General features: G+C 40.8%; 1 protein-coding gene and 2 non-coding genes across 4 annotated transcripts; 1 reads left to right on the top strand and 2 right to left on the bottom strand.

Annotated features, from left to right (window-relative positions):
- The first annotated feature begins 78 nt into the window (after positions 1-78).
- Positions 79-11,411, top strand: LOC141008651 (uncharacterized). Of its 2 annotated transcripts, none has more exons than XM_073481098.1 (6): positions 79-367; positions 1,927-2,144; positions 2,241-2,310; positions 2,470-2,560; positions 6,083-6,192; positions 8,270-11,411. In XM_073481098.1, exons 1-6 carry the CDS (start codon positions 226-228, stop codon positions 8,671-8,673), a joined length of 1,035 nt encoding a protein of 344 aa, XP_073337199.1. In that variant the 5' UTR covers positions 79-225; the 3' UTR covers positions 8,674-11,411. The 2 variants fall into 2 exon arrangements, with proteins under 2 accessions (XP_073337199.1, XP_073337198.1); XM_073481097.1 differs by having other exon boundaries at positions 1,924-2,144.
- A 2,684-nt stretch (positions 11,412-14,095) lies between these two features.
- Positions 14,096-14,167, bottom strand: trnae-uuc (transfer RNA glutamic acid (anticodon UUC)). The gene has a single exon. It is a non-coding gene; the product is annotated as a tRNA-Glu (tRNA).
- A 4,454-nt stretch (positions 14,168-18,621) lies between these two features.
- On the bottom strand, positions 18,622-18,693 carry trnae-uuc (transfer RNA glutamic acid (anticodon UUC)). Its single transcript has one exon. It is a non-coding gene; the product is annotated as a tRNA-Glu (tRNA).
- Between the last annotated feature and the right edge of the window lie 1,279 nt (positions 18,694-19,972).

Genomic DNA, 19,972 nt, shown 5'->3' with positions numbered 1-19,972 from the left:
TCTCGTTCCCGGAAGTCCTGTCATGTTATTGCAGCGGAGCAGAGCACAGCTGTTCGGAGGGTACCGGCCTGGTTTAGGGTTTCAAACCTCAGTATTTCACTGTAAATGAGTGTGGCAGCGTGTCGTCTCCTCGCTGTCTGACCGTCTCTTCAGCCACGTCCCTCAGCGGCTGCCGTTGCTCCTCTCAGCGGGTGTGTCGGGGCCGCTTGTGTGTCCACGACGAGGATGGTTCTGTCAACATCCCAACAGGTCGCCCTGGCTTTCACGGCCGTGCTTTTCACGTTCGTCGTCCTGCCCAGGTTGTTCGGAGTCGGCGGCGGCACCGGAGCGAAGGAAAGTAGATTTGACTCTCGCTACACCAGGAAAGGTAGGACATTCACTGTTGTCGCAGGGGGGAAATGTCACACAGGAGGCTAATATGGCTACTGCGCGCTTCATTACACCTCTACATGTAGCTAGCATGTAAACAAGGATTCTTACTGCTAGAAGACTACAATCATTTTATGTTCTGAACAGAAAAGATTTTGTGGCACAGCAACCGGAACTCAACGTGTGATTGTGCACTAATGTTCAGCGCCATTGAAGTCGAAAAAAAGTCAATCTATTAAAGGTGCAGTCCGCTGTTTAACACGAGCTACTGCATGCAGCGAAATGATGGTGGACAGTAAATAAACACAGGCATTCACATCTGAAGACAGTGTGTGGACATGGGTCTGCTGTCTAACAGCTGTGGCTCATCTGCTGTCCGGTGTCAAACATACATGTCAGAGGGGCTGCTGCTGTTTGGGTCAGCAGGAAACCATTGTGGTTAGCTCACTTTTAAAGGGACAGCTCACCCTAAAATTCTCCTGCCTGTAGTGCTGCTTATACATCTAGATTGTTTTGGTGTGAGTTTAGCCTGAACAGCCGATCTCTCACCAGCAAACTGTCGCCGATTCTGCATGTTGAATCGGCCAGAAAGCCTCCAACAAGGGGCATCCACCCCCCATCACTTGTTTCTGCTCTATTTAACTTCAGTGAGAGGGTTCGGTCACAGTGTTACATACATGCTTACCTTATGATGAGTTTTGTTTGTAGTTAGCACCTACATTACATCTGACAAATTGTTACAGACCTTGGATTTGTATTTATAGCCCCATTCACACTGCCTTTTCAAGGTGGGAATATTATGCTCTACACTCTGATTCGCCAGCGGAGGTGGTAACAGAGCTGCAACAGAGGCGAGACGACCTCTGTGTGTACCACAGAGGTAAGCCGGTAAGCTGGCAGTGCGGGACAGGTGTATGACGGTCTGATGCCGTTCACAGCCTGACAACTAAACAGATCCCTCACTCATCAAATCAAAGAGAAGTGTCCCACAAAGAAACGTTGCAGGACCAAAGAACAGTAGTGTGGTCGCAGGTAGTGTCTTTGGCAACTTATCCAAGGAAAAGAATGCCAAATTTATATGTTGAAAAGTCACACTGTCTGTCCAACTGACTCTTTGTCACACTTCTGCCCAGAAAACAGCTTCTGACCTTGGCAGCGAGAACCAGGCAGCTCCCGTTGTTTACTGGCGTTGATTATGTGACGTGATATCGAGCAAAAAACTTAAACTTGCATGTATTTGATGCCTTCCACTATTGTGTTGTTGTAGTTGCTGTCTCTGGCAACTTATATATGAAATAAAATCACCAAAATTAGTTAGGAAAAGTCACCGCGGCCTGATTGTCCCTACGGAGTCTTCGGTGAACTTCTTCCCGGAAAATAGACAGGGTCAATCACTGATGGGGATTATGTGATGTAATTTAGAGCAAAAACGTATCTTTGTCACTTATAAACAGTTTGCTGAGACATGTTTAGATTTATAGGTGGAAACCAGGCGGAAACATGGTAAAAGAAACCCAACTGATCTCAGTGGTGCTCATGATGTTGTGTTTGTAGCAGCAGGTACCGGCCCGGGCGCAGTGAGAGGTCAGCCCATCAACGTGAACTCCCCCGGTGCACCTCAGACCCCCGAGAACATGCAGCAGATGAAGAAGCTGATGGAGCAAGAGCTGAAGAGCGACAAGTACAAATCCAACAACAACAAGGGCTACGTGTTCACGTTGATGCCTCTCTACGCTATCGGGGTCGGAGTGTTTGCAGCGTATAAGTTCCTGAAGGTAAGTAATAAATTTGCTATACCAGATTACATTTGAAACTTTGAATTGACCAGTATGTGCACAATCTGAATGGATTTTGTTCTTTTTGACTCACAGATCAAGTCTGCAGATGATCAGGCACAAAAGGAGAAATTTACAAAAGGAGCCAAAAAATCAGTGGAGGCAGGTGTGTGTTGCGTGTGATTGGGTTCCTGTTTGCATATGTGTGTTTTCTTTGTTCAAACATATGGTACCACACATACTCACGCTGACCAAATATATTTGGTTACCGTGAGTTATTCACATGTGGTGTTTTTATTCCTTTTGTGTGTACATATTTGCACAGAGAACCAGCTGAACGAGCTGGAACAAAGACTCGCGCAGACAGAGAGGATGCTCAATTCCATCCTCACCCAGCTGGACCCGCTCACTAACTGGTGAGTTATCATCGATGCAGTTTACACGCACTTTGGTCTCCAGGCGATTGCACCACGCCTTGTTCATACAGCTGTGGTTCTGAAACATGATCCTCACTTCACCACTCCCTACTGTCTCTGTTGTTTTCCTTTTAGCAGGCCTGCAGTATAAATAAGTAGATAGTAGAGAGAATCAGAATCAGAAATACTTTATTATCCCCTAGGGGAAATTGTTTGTGTTACAGCATATTCAAAGTTCAGAATATGCTGAAATATTAATAATAGTAATAGTAATAATAATAATAATAATAATAATGATATCAATATCAACAAAAACAAAACAAAAATACTAGAAATGTACATATATACAGAGCAATAATGCCATACTCAGAGCGAGGAATTAAACAGTTTGATAGCCACAGGCAGGAATGATTTCCTGTGGCGCTCTGTGGTGCATCTTGGTGGGATCAGTCTAGTGCTGAATGTACTTCTGTGGTTGACCACCACGTCATGGAGTGGATGAGAGCCATTGTCCAAGATGACGTGTAACTTGGACAGCATCCTCCTCTCTGACACCACCGTTAGAGAGTCCAGCTCCACTCCCACACCGTCACTGGCCTTGCGGATCAGTCTGTTCAACCTTTTTGCGTCCGCTACCCTCAGCCTGCTGCCCCAGCACACAACAGCATAGAGCAGGGGCGGCCAACCAGTCAGAGACTAAGAGCCAAATTTTTTACTGTGTTACTGCAAAGAGCCACATCATACACACGGCCACACATGAACATCCCCCCATCCCTTCCTCTCACTCTCTCTCTCTCTCTCTCTCTCACACACACACACACATGTGCGTGCACACGCAGTATCTTGAGCGCAGCCCGTTTGACATTGGGGTATTTTTCCATTGGCACACTTTTCCAGAACTCAATGGTCCCTTCCCTTAAAGCAGGTTTCAGTATACAATATCAAGGAGTTCTTCTTTGATCACACAATCGTTTGACACAGACCGTGCAAATATTGCCAACGGAGGCTTGTCTTGTATGTCACAAGACTCATCCAATGCGACACTAAAATACTCGCATGCTTGAAGATCAGAGTGCAACTGCGATTCAATAGCCGTGTTAATGTCCGATATTCTGTGTTCAACAGTGTGGCGGGACAGTTGGACGTCTGATACCATTCGTTTTAGTTTGTCGTTTTCAGGAGACAAGATTTCAATGTCACTGAGGCATTTTTTAACAAACTCCCGTTCATTGTATGGCTTTTTAGCTCGTGCAGTGTTCCAAGCCAGTTGATACGATGCAAGCGTTACAGTCTCTGAGTGCTTCGTACATTTTTGGAACAACTGTGTCTGCTTTTCTGCCTGACTTTTCAAAGTGATTAACTTGTGCTTGCGAAGTTCAGTCCCTTTTGGAAATTCCTGGTCGATGTTATCATGGAGTGAGCTGTGGCGCTGAAGATTTGAAGCATTGAAATGCGCTAATGACGCCTGGCATATAAGGCAGAATGGCTTGCCATTACGTTCAACAAAAAAATATAAACTCTCCCACTCTGTTAAAAACATCCTGTGTTCATCTTCATATTTTCGTTTTGCTGTGCATCTTTTCCCTGCCATTTTCAGAGCGAACTTGACACTAATTGTTTACTCAACAATAAGGTTTTCCCTCCCTCCAAGCTGAGCGCCAGTTTTATGTTGCGTCCACACCAAAAGCGTTTGGCGCGTCCATTTTACATACAAAGTGAATGTACAGACGCAATTAGACGCGCACCGGGTGGCGTGTTGGACGCAAAATTCGATATGAACGTAAGAGCCGCATGAAACTAGGCAAAGAGACGCATGCGGCTCAGGACCCGTCGGTTGGCCAGGCCTGGCATAGAGTATAGCACTGGCCACCATAGACTCATTGAGAGTCAGTGTAGAAGATGGAGTGAGCGTGATAACAGATAATCTTTCTATTTATTTGGGAATTGCACAGAAACACTGAAGACTTTATTTTGTTTTTGTTCAGAGCTGGCAGACATTTAATTTTAATTTAAAGAATAAAGACAATATTACAAAAAGGCAAACAGTACCACTATTATAACCATCATTAATAAATGAAGATGTATAGTTAATTAAACTTTAGTTGATATTTCAGTTTTAACAAACAATGAAATGTCTCTAAACCATTTATTAAGCAGTTGTTTATTGTAAAGTTGCAACTGCTGTTTGTAACACTTTGTTAATGGTTCATTAATGTTTTATATTAATTTTGTTAACAGTTAAAAATAAAACTATTAACTAAAGTTGAATTCACTTTTAAATGTACCATTTATAATGACGCGGATTATAAAGTGTTACTAAAAAAATGACTGTTTGTATTTCAGTGTGTACTTTTATGAGAGAGTTTTTGTTTTTTTGACTCATAACTCTCAGCAAGAAAGCAATTAAGTGCATTCTCCAAATGTCAACCCTTTCCTTTCCTGAGTAATTGTTAAGGTTTAGACATTAGTTATGACATGTCTTCTCTAAACATGTCTAACATGTCTAATCTCTAAATTGCCAGTTAATAAAATAATGTTTAAAGTTTAACCATCATGGTAATCTCACCAATAGCCACTAATTAACATCCCCTCTAGTATGAGAAACGTTATGAATTCAGCCCCTTGATTTGTCTCACTAAATACAGGAACATTTTTACAAACTGAATTTGTGTGTGAGTGTAAGAACCTGTCTACACCGACACACGTATTTCTATTTTCTCTTCTTATAAAATGCAGCTTTTTCACACATGTAAACAGTGTTTTAGATGACTGAAAATTGACTATTTTGTAGAAGTAGGTGAGGAAACGTTTTGTCTGGATGGGCAGAAACTTGGATTTCTGGTTACGATAATGCAGACAGACACGTTCACCTCTTAATTACTTTAATATTGTTGAGTATTTGAGTTTGTGTATTGACAGACTAGATGTCATATTGTCTATATTTAGACAATAAACACAAGTGGACATTGAAAATAAAATGATGGAAAAAAAGGGGACAAAACTTCTCTAGAAAATGTGTTAATATAAGTAGTTCATAAGATTTTCTCTAAATAAGCAACCAAACAATCAGCCCCTCTGCCCAGTACATGTGAATTGTCATGGAAAATGCATTTTCAGGTGTGTTAGCATGAACAAGATTATTTATGAAACAGAATTAAAACACCTGTCGGGACGGAGATCGTTTTACTGTATGTTTTAAAATCCCATTTTAAAAATACCCATCTACATGTGGACTAGGCCTGAGAGGGTCATCAGGTGGGCACCCTCTCAGTAGCCTACAATATCACCAGCGTGCTGCTTAACCCAACGAGCAACAACCGAATGATCCCCCTCAGCTACCTCATCTTGACGAGCAACAAAGGTGTGCTAAGATAACTGGCTGCTGTCCCAGCTACCAGCTAGGAACTACAGTTTCTTTCTCCTCCAGCTAAAGGCAGTGTTCTTACTACATACTCAGAGTACCTCCTCTGAGATGAATCTGTTTTCATCCTCATGTAGTTTTTACTTCTCATTCCTCTTCAGTGTAAAGTCGGTGGCCCAGGAGCAGAAGAACGAGATCATGTCTCAACTCCAGACCATCCGGTACCTGATGAAGAAAAGAGGGATGGACTGTCCGCCTCTCAACATCAACGGTGGGCCGATCGACTTTCTCAAATCTGATTTTAGGGATTACTATTCACACTGTTACTTGTCAGTGATCTGGTCGGACTCAGTCGGCTTAGGCATCACAAATCTGTAGTAACCGTGTGAGCATGTGCTAACAGATGTTTCCAATAACAAAACAAAATGGCGGTATCAAGTCAGATAGTAATCATTCAGCCACTGATTCCCACACGGTTGGAATCAGTGTTACGTGCCGTGTGGTAGCGTTTTGTATTGTGATAAACCACAGTTTGAAATATCTGACACATCGCTAGAAAAGAGAGTTTTGCATCTGATTTGTATGTAGGAATGTGGTTGAACCCACACAAGGTCCCATGAACTTTGCTTTTTTTCCTGCATGTAGTTCTGATTGATATATAAAACTGCGTGATGGTAACTTGTTCCTGTTGTTTCTAAATGAATACCACTACACTGCATTTCTGTGCAGCTATTTCTTGTTACTTACCAGGTGACACCCCAGCTACTGGTTTTAACTGTCACACCTTCAACCAAAGACAAGCAAAATTGCCGCTGAAGTGTTTGGCCTCAATGAAAACCTGCAGACTCCTGAGCTCCAAATGCACGTGGTGGATACAAATGTCCCTTTTGCGACAGTTCAGTTCAGCTGTCATTTTTTCAAATAGCGGCCTTTATTGATCTGAGGTGGGAGAGGGGCAGACCTTTGTTTTAAACATGGTTGTATTTGAGACAAGCTTTTACTCTTGATTTTCCTGATTTTATGAGAATATATCAAAGTATATATCGCTGTCGATTCTGTTTTATCCAAACTCCACATTTCCCCCATGTTTATCTGTTGATTTGATGAAGTCAGTGTTCCACTGAACTCATTTTATCAGTACAGTAACGGTACAGTCATACTCCCATGAATTTCTCCTATCTAACAAAAATACATTCCCTGTGACTTAACTTTTGCTATTTTTGACCGCTATTAAAGGAAAAGTTCACCCAAAAAGGAAAATTCAGTCATTATGCCCTAATGTTTGTTTTAACTTTTTTTTTTTTTTATTTATGCAGTTTAGAATTACTGGGATATTGCACATTAATAACATTTCTGTAAATGTGCCAGCTAAGCAGGTGTAACAACGGCTACAATAAACACATAACATACATTAATACAAAACAACAATACTGCACATTTAGCACATGTTAAACACTTAAAAACGAGGACAATGCATTAAACATACTGTCAAACAAAAGACACTCCACGGTATTTGGAACGTTACAATGTTTGGTCACACACTTGATTGTATTTTAATTAATAATTCAATTTTAAATGAACAATATGTTTCACAGTTTCTGATTCAATAAGTGTTGGTATGGTGTTCAGTGTGTGAAAAAGCTGACTGAAAGTTATACACCAGACAAGCATCTGTACATTTGATAAGATTGTCCCGGATCAGTAAATGATTTGAATTTCTCAGGCAGTGACAACAGTGATAAGTGTTTGGTTTCCCGTCAGTCACCATCTGCTTCAGTTATTCTGGAGAATGCTGCAATGCTATTTTGCTGTGAAGCTCCAGAAATGTTTTGACTCTAAAAAAACCTCACCCGACTTAATGACTGAATTTTCATTTTTGGGTGAACTGTTCACTCAAATGAACTGAACGCTTCCTGCACATTTAATGTATCACATTAAAAGCTGTCGAGCGGTTCAAAGGGTAAAACTCCTTCAATTCCTGGAATCTGCAGGAAGTTTTTAGTTTCATTGACGTAACTTAACTTGAGAAAAAGGCAGAATAGACGTGACTGTAAACAAGAACGGTGTTGCTTATGAGTATGATATCTTTTGACTGTTGTGCTGATGGAATTAGTGTTGTGGAAATGTATGTGATACTGAATGTATTATATGAGCTGTTGAATCATAGGTAATTACTTATTACTCACTCAGAGTTTTTATCTGGTTATTTTAGCAACTGGCCTTTGTGTCCAGTTATTTTTTGAGCGTGGGACGTGTCACTGTATGTAAATATGACTTTAAGTCGAGAATTTAAACATATAGTTTTACTATTGATTAACAATCAATATCACTTGTTTTGTGACTTTCAGAGGCATCCTGCGGGCGAAATCTGGACGACCTCATCGAGTCACTTGGAGCCAATGACACGTCTGCACTGGAAGCTGCTTTGTTGGAAAAACAGAGCTCAGCAGGAACAGAGGCAGAGGCTTCTGAAAGAGTCTATCAAAAGCGTTCGGAAGCTAAAGATGAAGCTGCAACAGAAGGTGAAGAGATGAAGGAGCTACAACCAGAGGAATCTGATGGGGAAGCAGAGGAGGAAGAGAACATGGAGGAGGATGACGACGATGACAAAGAGGAGGAGGAGGAGGAGGAGGAAGGATTGGAGGACTCTGAGCTCATGCCTTCGTCAGAGGAGTCATATGAGACAAACATTGAGGAGGTTGGAGCGGAGCAGCCTGCTCCAGGCCTCAGACGACGCAACAGGCCTGAATAAACTCTCTGCAGGACTTCTGTACTGTACAGAAATGTGACAGATTACTCTGAATATTTATTGTGTGAAAGGCTTTCATTCCAAAAGGCTGTCTACATATTTATCAAATACATATATTGCATTCATAAGAACCTATAACCACATAAGGAAAGAGACAGTGAACACATGGGGCTCTATTTTCCTGTTGCTCTCTCAAAGACAAGACAAACTGTTCGTCAGTGCTCGAGGTCAGCGAGGGTGTCTCCACATGTTTATGTATACCCACAGAATCATGAGCACAAAATCTGGAGGATGCAGGATTTTGCGTTCTTACCACACATTGTGTTTTTATGCGTTGGAAATGTTTTTGTGCGAACCCAGTTCCATAGACATCAACTTTCAGTGCCGTCTTCCCCCCAACCTCACCCAGAAAACAACACTTTTGCTGCATTCCAGTAGCTGTACTACCAAACTATTTAGTATGCTAGAAAAACACTAATACATAGTATGTCAGATATAGCAGCATGTCCTACTGTATGCGATCGCATTATGCAGTATGCAAGCCAGCATGCTTTTCTGGTTATTCTGACCCACAATCCTCTGCGCAGCGAAAGATCCATCTCATTAACTGAGCTTCAGAGAGCACAGACAAATAACAGCTCACTGGCTGTGTTCCAAATCACATACTTTCTTTTTAACTTCAAAATTAGTTCTAAGCACTGAGGAGGATGTTATCAGCAGGAAGGACAGCTGCAGTACCTCCCTAAAGTAAAACGAATTCAAACATATTTGATTTGGAATGCAGGCTTTGCCCTGGAATACCTCATCTGCGTGGGACTCATGTTGTTGCTCCTTTCACTGTTGTGCACAAAAACACACAGAGTAGTCAGGGTAGTAGTCCTACCATAGAGCTACGTGTTTTAGTCTTTGAGCTGACTTGAAAATAGAGCCCTAATGTCCTTTACTTTCCTGTTGCCATCATTTTTTTAACACTATTAAAAAAACACCATTGAAATGAAATTGATATACATATTTTTTTTTTTACTAGTTCGTCATCAGTTGAGGTTTGCACCTGCCTGAACAGAGTCTGATCTACATTAGAGGAGGCGGCTGTCGTCATCACCTGTGGCTTTATCGTTCCTTTCTCACGGTGGACAACTTGTTAAACACAACTGGAACTGATAGTCAGAACTGTATTCCAAGTGTTGCAGCTCATGGCTCTTGGTATTGTGCATGCTTGCTCACTGACACGACTTCCTGGGACACTTAAATGGAACAAAACCGTTTAATTAAGTAAGTTAAGATGATCAGTTCCACCGGTGTAACAACGTCTGCAATGAAAAAGGTCTTTTGATGTCAATTTTCCACTTTGATAAATGTCACAGGACATCGGATGTTTCTGATGATTCAGCCTCTCCGTCTGTTAGTCTAGAAAAAAGTGCGTTCATTGTTGCATCTTCACCCTGCACCGTCCTGTACTGCCACCCTCTTCCACTGGTCGGCATGAGAAAACCGTGAGACGGACGATCTTGTGATAAAAATCCAAGTCTTACCATAAGCAATGTTTTTTTCCTATTTTATTAATATATACTAATTTTTTTTTATCATAAAGGAATTGACACTAACGCTGCTGGACGTGATGAGCCTACTCAGACTGCAGAATATTAATACTGTATGTACACTGTACATGTGAACTCGGGCACTTACGGCATGGTGTTTGTACATCAAAACATAACTCTGCATGTTTTTCACGTTCTTCTGCACAGTGTGACTGCATGATGTTTTCATTTATTTATTCAGTAGGAAAATGACAATCATACGATCAGACAGAAACACATTAACTCCCATTCAACTTTTGTACCTTTACTTTCCGAGATTACTGCATTATTTTGCATGTTTTTATGTTTGTCGGATGCCAATATTGTAGAAAAGGAATCAGTGACAACTTTGCCTTTATATTTCAATCTTTTTTTCATTTTGAAATACTGATTTGTGTGATTGAGAGGTCACTGTGCGCTGGTTTTCAGGTTGTTTCCATGATGTCTGTTGTTGGGTAACACACATCAGGCCACTAATCGGGGTGCTAGAACTCAAAATTTCCAAATATAGAGGATTAAGGTCCTGATTTTTTAAAAATGTAAAAAAAAAATTGCTTTTAATTTGTGCTGATGTTGATTAATAGCCAACAGTGTATCCGTGCTCTTAAGGCTGCAACAGCACCAGAGTTACATGAGTCTTTAATCTTAGTGTGTATGATCATTTTTACATCATTTCACATACAGATTAGCATCGCACAGTTGAGGTCACAGTCATTTCCTTTGCTGTGTATAAAAGTAGCCCAAATGTTGCTGTAATAAAATGTGCTAAAGGTTTGATCAATAAGACATTAAACAGTAGTAATTTATAACTTTTTCCTAAATGACATGCCCCAGTAGTGAAGCATTCATTGTGTCAATTCTTATTATCACGAAGCCCACCAGCCATTGCCTTAAATATTTGGTCCGTAGACACTGCAGTACGTTTGGGTCGTTTTCATGTTTCCACTGTTTTCCTGAGTTGTGACACAAAGTTTATAACATGGAATTTATTGCCACGTCTTGAAAACCACAGATCCTTGCCTTAATTTATTTATTAAAATTGTTTTGTATCAGTTCTTCTTCCTGAATCTTTCTGAATAGTTTCATTTCTGTGTTGAATGTTGTGTGTTTTATGTGGGGAGGGGGTTGAGTGAGGAAACGGAAATAAAATGACTAAAACAAAGGGATGCTGTTGGTCTGTATGACTTTTGAAGAGTTGACGATTTTTTTAAGCGTCAGGGTGATATGATATGGCAACATGCAGTATTAGAAGTAAAGAGAGCAGCTATAGGGCAATACAATTCAGACTTCAAATTTCAAATCAATTACAGCTTTCTAGCTGATATATTTTGAATATCAAGCTCACTTTTTGGATACTAATACTGAGGAAAGTGTTGATGCTCCCTTTGTATCCTGCAGATGGTGCCACAGGAACACAGTTACCTCAGAGACATCAGGTAAAACAGGTCTGCACTGGGAGGCTAGAGGATATTGTTAGACTGTATCAACTTATTAATTAAATACTAGTTTTCATGTATTTCAGACATAAAAAAGATCAGAATAGATTAATTGAAGGATTGTCTGATCATTAAATGGTGCACAATTAACATCATATTGAAGTAAAAGCTCCTCTCATTAATTCCAGCAACATTTAAGTACTTTCAAGAACTTCTCCAAAGTATCCTGGTGAAATAAACCCACCCCCTCTTGTCATAACTTATAATTAGACACACAGAGTTTATTAATGGCCTCCTCTCATGCAGTGGAGGAAAAAGATCTGGGATTCATCGCAAATTAGTTTGGCTCCCTCAATTAGGAAAGCAACATTTAATCAGCTCAATTTTTTCCTCCACTGGGATTTCTGCCTAATTCCATCCAAGGGCCCATGGTTAGCAGGATAATGTGTTTTTCATTGTACTCCATGGGTGTGAATGGAGCTGAAGCAGAGTCTGCATTGGCTGAAAAAAAAAAAAATTCCCTCCACCACTCCCTTCAGGGCTGCACTGGACTTCTAACCTCCAAAAAACATTCTGAGGGGCGTTCAAGTGTTTTTATGTGGACGAGCTGAAATGTTTAGGGTGCTCAGGATTACTTTACATGCTCATTGACGCAGTTTACATGCTCTTGGTGACGAGACTGTAACTGTTAACTACAGCGATTGCCTCTGTGATGGACCAAAGCAACCTGTACTATCAAAAGAGCCAGTTTTGCCCCGTCCCTCACCAAAGAAATCTGTCGGGGAGCCGCAGAACATATTTGTGTCTTATAATGAAGCCTCGAAAGTCTAAATCAGCCTATCAAGATTATTAATAGGCCTAAATGAGCATTCATTTATATTTTCACATCATGTGGCAGCTCTGCAGTGGGCTACGTGTGCCTACAGTGTAAGGTACTTGAACTTTCCATTTCCATTTTAATGACGCCATGTTTTGGTGCATTTATGAAACAAAAGAAGTAGCCTACAATAAATAGAAATAGAAGAGCAATACAGAACTATATATGCAGACCTACTTAAGTCTTCCTTTGTGAAAATGCACAAAATAAAAAGTAGCCTCATTTGATAATAAATAAAACATATAGCAGCAGGCTAGATTTAAAAACACAGGACAGTTTAGATTTTATTTGAGTCCATTTCAGCGTGAGTTAATCCTTCTTTTTTATCCTCATGATATTAACTCAGGATCATTCAATTAATCACAACTTGATAGAGCAGATACAATTCTGTGTGTAGGCTGCACATTTTTACTGTCGGAGAATGTAAGAATCACTGTAGACCTAAAACAGAGATGATGATAAAAAAATATATTATTCATTTCCATGTTAAATGTCAAAGCTACAGGGAGCCACTGCAGACAGGCAAAAGAGCCTCATGCAGCTCCAGAGCTGCAGGTTGCAGACCCCTGACTTAGACCATGCTTTATTCCCCGAACACTCTCAGTTATCTTGCCTTAATCAGGGCAGTGTGAATGTAAGCGTTGGCGGGATAAAGCAGGGTGAACTGGAGGAAAGTTGTTCAGATTGTTTAATTTTGACAGATAAAATGTTAATTACGTCAAAAACCACGGTGGTTCTTTGTAGTACTCTAATCTGATTAATCTGTAGGTTTTTTGACCACTAGTAGCGCTATAATTTAGTCCCCATTTTCCTTGTATCTCTGGTACATGCATTAGTACTCCAGTCACTGATCTCACACTATTCCACTCAATGGCAGTAATGCATGCCAAGAAATGTCAAAATGCCCACACAAAGACATAGAAAAAGACCGCTAACTAACATAAGAGATATTAAAATTATATTTCTAAAGATTTTCATGAGATCAAACCCTGTCTGATGGTGTTTGGACATTTCCTCAGCAGTAGCCATTTAAAGGGGTATAACTGTATAAACAAGCTGTTCTCAGAGGAAAATCTGGTCCCCAGGACACTGTTAGAGTAGTCCCCAGAACAAGCTAGAAAGGTGGCTCATTTTAATAGTCGAGTTTCTACAGATTTTCTACGGACGGACAGCCTGTGTTATAAAAAGGTGGCAAGTGTTTGAAAGATGTGGACTTTTACATGCAAAGGAAACTGTAAAGAAAAGGTGCCACTGAGGAGCATTGTGGGAAATGTAGGATAGAGCAATTTTTGGACCTTGTACCATACAGACCAAAACTAACTTATTTATTTAGCAGACTGATGGTGGCGACTGCCATGCAAGGTGCCGATCAGCACATCAGGAGCAGTTTGGGGTTCAGTATCTTGCCCAAGGACAATTTGACATGCAGACCAGGGGAATCAAACCAGTGACCTTTCGATAACAAGGAGCTGGCTCTACCGCCCACGATTGTAAGGCAGCACAGTGTCAGATGTTGAGTCAAAGTAATGACATTGTTCCCATACCGGGAGTTGAACCCGGGCCACCTGGGTGAAAACCAGGAATCCTAACCGTTAGACCATATGGGAATTCATTCCAAGCTCTGCTGCTTTAAATCTTGACCGTTCTTTGGTTTACCAGATCGTCTCATAAGGAATTTAGACTGTACAGAGGCCATCGTGTGGTTCCTTGTTGCCCTCTTTCTGTGATGAAAATAAAATGTGAGCATTTCATTTTGTGTCATTGTTGGAAGAGACATTTGAAAATAGCAGCGTTTTTATTTTAGGTTTCAGACAAAGACCTGTCCTTTCGGCCCCTGGATGTCTTCAAAGTCAGCAGGATTGTGTTGTCAGACCTCTGGGAGGGAGGCAGAGGTATTGTTGCTTCATCAGATATGAAGCCAGGAGACAGTCTGCTCAGGCTGGTAACAGAAAGTTCAGACCGAAAGGGCAGAAAACTCTCCCCGCCTCCGTCTGACAAGGTCGCTGCTCCGTAGCTCAGTGAAAGGAATACATTTCAATAGTATCATCATCCAATTAATTTCTCTGAAGCTCAAACTACGATACAATCATTTACTCGTTGTCTTTATTCTATTGACCGAAATGTCTTTTGTCCCGTTGCCTTAGCATTTTCTATATTGAATCCAGCTTTTTGTGGAGGATTCTGTCCTCTGCTGTGGCCTGGATCATGTTTTTCTTTTACTAAGCATCATTTCTCACATGTAACACTGGTTGAAACAAAACATCAGAACTTGCTTTTCTTTTCACAAAATCCTCTACTTAGAAAACACTGAACATAATTACATCTTACCCTATGCTTGCATTTCTGATTGATGTTACTGTGAACCTGAATTGAAACCAGCCAAGGCTGCCTGTCTAGCCTTCAGCCCCCTCGGGGACTCATCCCGTGGCTCTACTTGGGGAAAATGGACTGGCCAAGGACCTTGGCTTTCCAATAGACTCTTCTCTTTTTTTTTACTCTCCAGTTCCCGATAAAGATCAGCAATCTGGCTGCTCTATTTTTAGTGAAGATATTACAGGGAGGGAGAAGGGGGAGCAAAGAGACTCCGAATGCTATTTGCTTCCTGTATCGGTCAGTTGCAAGGATGGCTGTTTATAGGCAAGGACCGTCTTGACCCACTACAGTCCCAAATACTTCATCTTCTGTGATGAATGGCCTCATTAGTGAAACATTAAAAGGCCTCAACACCCCAATTTCAAAACTCACCAGCTGGTTCATTTTAAATTGAAATGGGAAGCAGCAGGTCGTGGAAAATGAGTAATGTGACCACAGTAGAGGTTTTTCAAAGTGTTCATGTACCGTGTGACCTAAATTGACCTCTGTCGGTGATCAGTAGAAACTCCAGAGAGGCTGACCCTGTGTTACACTATATACTAAACGTAACTGATGTAAAAATGGTTTATTTTCTTTTAGGGACTCTACAGCAGGACCACCAGGTGCATTGGAAACCACACTACTTCACTCCTCGGTGCACTCCAGCTAAAGCCAAATCCATTTTACAATAACTGCAGGTTTAATAGAGTGCTGAACAGATTGTTATTCTGATGTGGAACACCAGGGTAGCTGCTGAAGGGATCCCAGTTGAGGTCAATTGTTTACATACACTTATAAAGGACATTTCAATGATTCCTGAAACTGTTTGTTACTTGGGACAGATTGATTGAGGAATGTACTTCTTACATATTAAACCAAATTAGTTTATTGTATTTCATACATTTTTTGTGGGTCTTAATTTGACAAAATGGGTCAGAATTATACACACAGTACAGCAACTTTCAGTATTGTATATCATAAATACTGGTGGCATAGATTCGATTAGATGAGACTTCATTGTCATCGCACAGACAACAAATACTGAGGCTACATAAAGCATTTCAGCATCGAACCCACTGACTGTACAAAAATAGACAACTTGGAAGTGCCTTAAACCTGCATTCTTTTTAATGGCCAGCAGGGGGGAACTCTGGTTGCAAAAAGAAGTCTGATTGTATGTGAGCTTATGAGAAAATGACCCTACTTCACACTTGATTTAATACTTCAGTAAACAGTATCCTAAAGAGTTTATGATCTCAGTTGCTAGTTTCAGGTTTTCTTCAATACAGCTTGATGTTGATTTAGTAAATTATGGTCCCATTTAGAGTAAAATTGACCATAAGGCAGGGTGTGCTCTAGGGCATGGCAACCAAGTCACTACCACAATGCCTCCTCAGGTTCCTAGGCCAAACTTGAGGCTTCAAAATGATAGTCCACAAACCAGTGGGTGACGTTACATTAAGTTTACGCTTGATCTTACCAGAGGTACAAAAAGCAGTAACAGTATGTGTGTAAATGTAAATGAATACTCTAGGATATACACAGCATGAACTTGCAGCAATTAAAGTAGGCAGTATAGGTATAAGTATAAATATACAGTGTAGTGTACAGTAATATACCTGCCAGAACAAGTTCGATCCATGACGCCCCTCATTGAAACACACAGGACTCAATGGATTCACCACCAACACCCTGGTGCCAGGCACCACAGGAAACCCCCAGAGGTCCTGCGTCCTTGCTACGACTGGTCAAAGCCAATTCCGATCCATTCGGGGCCTCCATGGATCTGACTCGTCCCGGCACGTTTCACTGACGCCTGATTGAACTGGGCTCAGGGTAACTTGGAGGCCACGTGGACATCTTGAGCTGTTCCTCAGCTGTTTGTTCACCTGCTAGTGGTTTTAAAGGGACACTGTGTATTTCGGGAGAAGAAATCCAAACTCCATTTTTAATATTTACAATATTAATGAGGTGATAATACAAACTCAGAAATGTTTATTTTTTCCATAAGTGAATAAAGAAGCTGTTCTCAGAGGAAGATAAGGTCCCCAGAACCTTGTTTGAAGCTAGAAAGGTGGCAGGGTCCGCCAAATATGAAATTAACACATGAAATTGTGTTGTTCTTTAAGGTCAGTTAGTTAAAATTTAAGGTAGCAAATTGATGTATAGTGCCTGTGTAAGTACAAGTAATGCTTATAGTATAACAGCTGGAGGTGTGATATATGGTGTATACATGTATATGCCACTTCAGCATATAGATCAGATGTGTACAGTGTGACAGTGGTATAAATATGAATTAACTACCAGTAAGATATGTACAGTAAGGTCAGTCATATAAAGTGTATGGACATGTGAGAGTGGGCACAGTGTAAGTCTCTTATCCTGTGAGTGATAACTTCTCTGTGCCAGCAGAAATAAAGCTTATTAGACTGTATGCACTGGACTGGAGTCAGCTGCTACGTCAACGCCTTAAAGCTCGACTCAAGACCGACGCTGATCATATGAACAAACATATATTTGGTCGATGGAGCTGCAGCAGTTTGCTTGTTTCCATTTCACTGCCGTTCAATGGAAGCTGAGTGAATACATCCTAACCCTTACTGAAACCATCTGTCACTCTTGCTCTCTAGCTGTCCACTCTGTTTCAAAACTAACATTTGATTCAACAGCAACTTACCTTCTTACCACTCCCCTGCCCTCATTGTTAATGACAGTAGCTTGACACATTTTCACAACAGAGGAGAAAAACTGCAGCTAATATTACATACACAGAAAAGTCTAATAAATCTGACTAAATCGTAGTGCTCCTTCTGTTCTTTGTATCTTATGTTTCCTGTTGAATGTTGCCATGAAATATAAGTAACAAGAAAAGGAGCTATTGGCTGCTGTTGATATGTAGAAAACAATCTCCCGGATTAAGGGACATATTAATGGTCCCATATTGTAGAAAGTGGGATTCCCATGTTTTTTTTAAATGTATTTATTATAAAGCAGGTCTAGGTTCTATAGAAATACTGTTAAAGTATTAAAAGCTGAGGTGGAAACATGTTTTCAGGCCTGTGAGAGCTGACCAATCAGAGCAGACTGGGCTGTTTGGGTGGGGGCATTAAAGACACAGGCATAAAAAAAGAGCATTCACACAGAGGTGCGTCAGCAATGGAGAAAAATGATGCAGTTTTTTTTTTTACATTTTTTTTTTTACATTTTCTAGTAGAAACCTTAAATAAAAGTATGAATATTGAAAATGAGCATTATGGGACAGTTCTCTGATTTTACCCTGGTTAATGTCGTCAGTTGTGGTGGTCTCGTTTTAATAGTCGAGTTTCTACAGATTTTCTACAGACGGACAGCCTGCGTTATAAAAAGGTGGCAAGTGTTTGAAAGATGTGGACTTTAACATGCAAAGGAAAGTGTAAAGAAAAGGTGCCACTGAGGAGCATTGTGGGAAATGTAGGATAGAGCAATTTTTGGACCTTGTACCATACAGACCAAAACTAACTTATTTAGCAGACTGATGGTGGCGACTGCCATGCAAGGTGCCGATCAGCACATCAGGAGCAGTTTGGGGTTCAGTATCTTGCCCAAGGACAATTCGACATGCAGACCAGGGGAATCAAACCAGTGACCTTCCGATAACAAGGAGCTGGCTCTACCGCCCACGATTGTAAGGCAGCACAGTGTCAGATGTTGAGTCAAAGTAATGACATTGTTCCCATACCGGGAGTTGAACCCGGGCCACCTGGGTGAAAACCAGGAATCCTAACCGCTAGACCATATGGGAATTCATCTCAATCTCTGCTGCTTTAAATCTTGACCGTTCTTTGGTTTACCTTTCTTGTGAGTCTCACAACTTCATGGTGGTGCAATACTAAAACACAGGATTCCCCCTTTAAACAAATTTGTAGCTTTATGTGATGAGAAAGCGGTCGTACTGTAAGTGATCAGTCTGTTTTCTTGTCAAAAAATGTGTGTTGTGTGTCATCACTAATCACAAGGACTCAGAGCATTAACATCGTTGATAAAATTCTCTGTCTCTAAATGAAATCTCCTCTGTATCTGTTACCAGACTGTGAGGAAATGAATTACCTTAATTCCAGTTGTGATTGTAGACCAGTTCCTTCTGCCAGTTTAGGCCCAGTTCATTCAGTGTATAATCCTAAAGAGCCATTTCAATTTTCACCAAAAGATGTCAGTGTAGCTCACACTGAAATAAAATCATTATTTAGAAAAAAATATGAAAAATAACATATAAAACAAACTTTATTCAATGTTTATTTCCATTTTTCAAGGCAGATTTGAAAACCAGACAGATGTCTCTTCCTCAGCAGATCTGATCAACACAAGTAATGAGTAATTAGGTTACTCAGAGGTTGCAGTTCTACAAAGCAGCCTTACATCAGGGAATAATGATGCATGTAATTATAGGCGAGCTTCCTGCCGCGTCTCCTTGTTGATTGAGCTGTGCTTAGATTCCCCGAAGATGTCACTCTTTCCTCCTCGTACGCTGTGCGGAGTGGAGACGGTCACATGGCGGGCCTTATGGCAGACATCTGTGCGTCTGCTCTTATACACAGAGCCTTTCAGTTTGCAGAGTGCAGAGGTTTGGCAGTGCATCTCTCTCCGACCTTGTATCGAGGCTTGTAATTTCATACTATCATTTCAGTAAATATTATGCCTACATTGTGCATATTGTTGAAAATGTTTTTCCACCTGAAAAACCCAAACTCCAAAACACAGAGACCTCACTTGCAACAGCTGCTTCCTTTAGACTTCGCCATAGTGACTCATTCTTCACCTGCTCAGCTACCACGTGACTTGTGTTATTAGATCAGGTACACAACATGGCCTTCATAACACTTTTCACTTTTACTCTGCTGATACCTTCACGCAAACACAATTTGACAGGAGGTTCGCCTCATACTGTATGTTATGTGATTAAAGGAAAAGTTCAGCCAAAAATTTAAATTCAGTCACTATCTACTCACCTCCATGCTGATGGAAAGTCAGGTGAAGTTTCGTACTCAACAAAACATTTCTGGAGCTTCACAGCCAAACTGCGT

This window comes from Pagrus major, chromosome 14, assembly GCF_040436345.1.
Source record: "Pagrus major chromosome 14, Pma_NU_1.0".
Classification (NCBI taxonomy): domain Eukaryota; kingdom Metazoa; phylum Chordata; class Actinopteri; order Spariformes; family Sparidae; genus Pagrus; species Pagrus major.
Note: the sequence above shows the minus strand (reverse complement) of the source record. Positions and strands in the feature narration are given on the sequence as shown.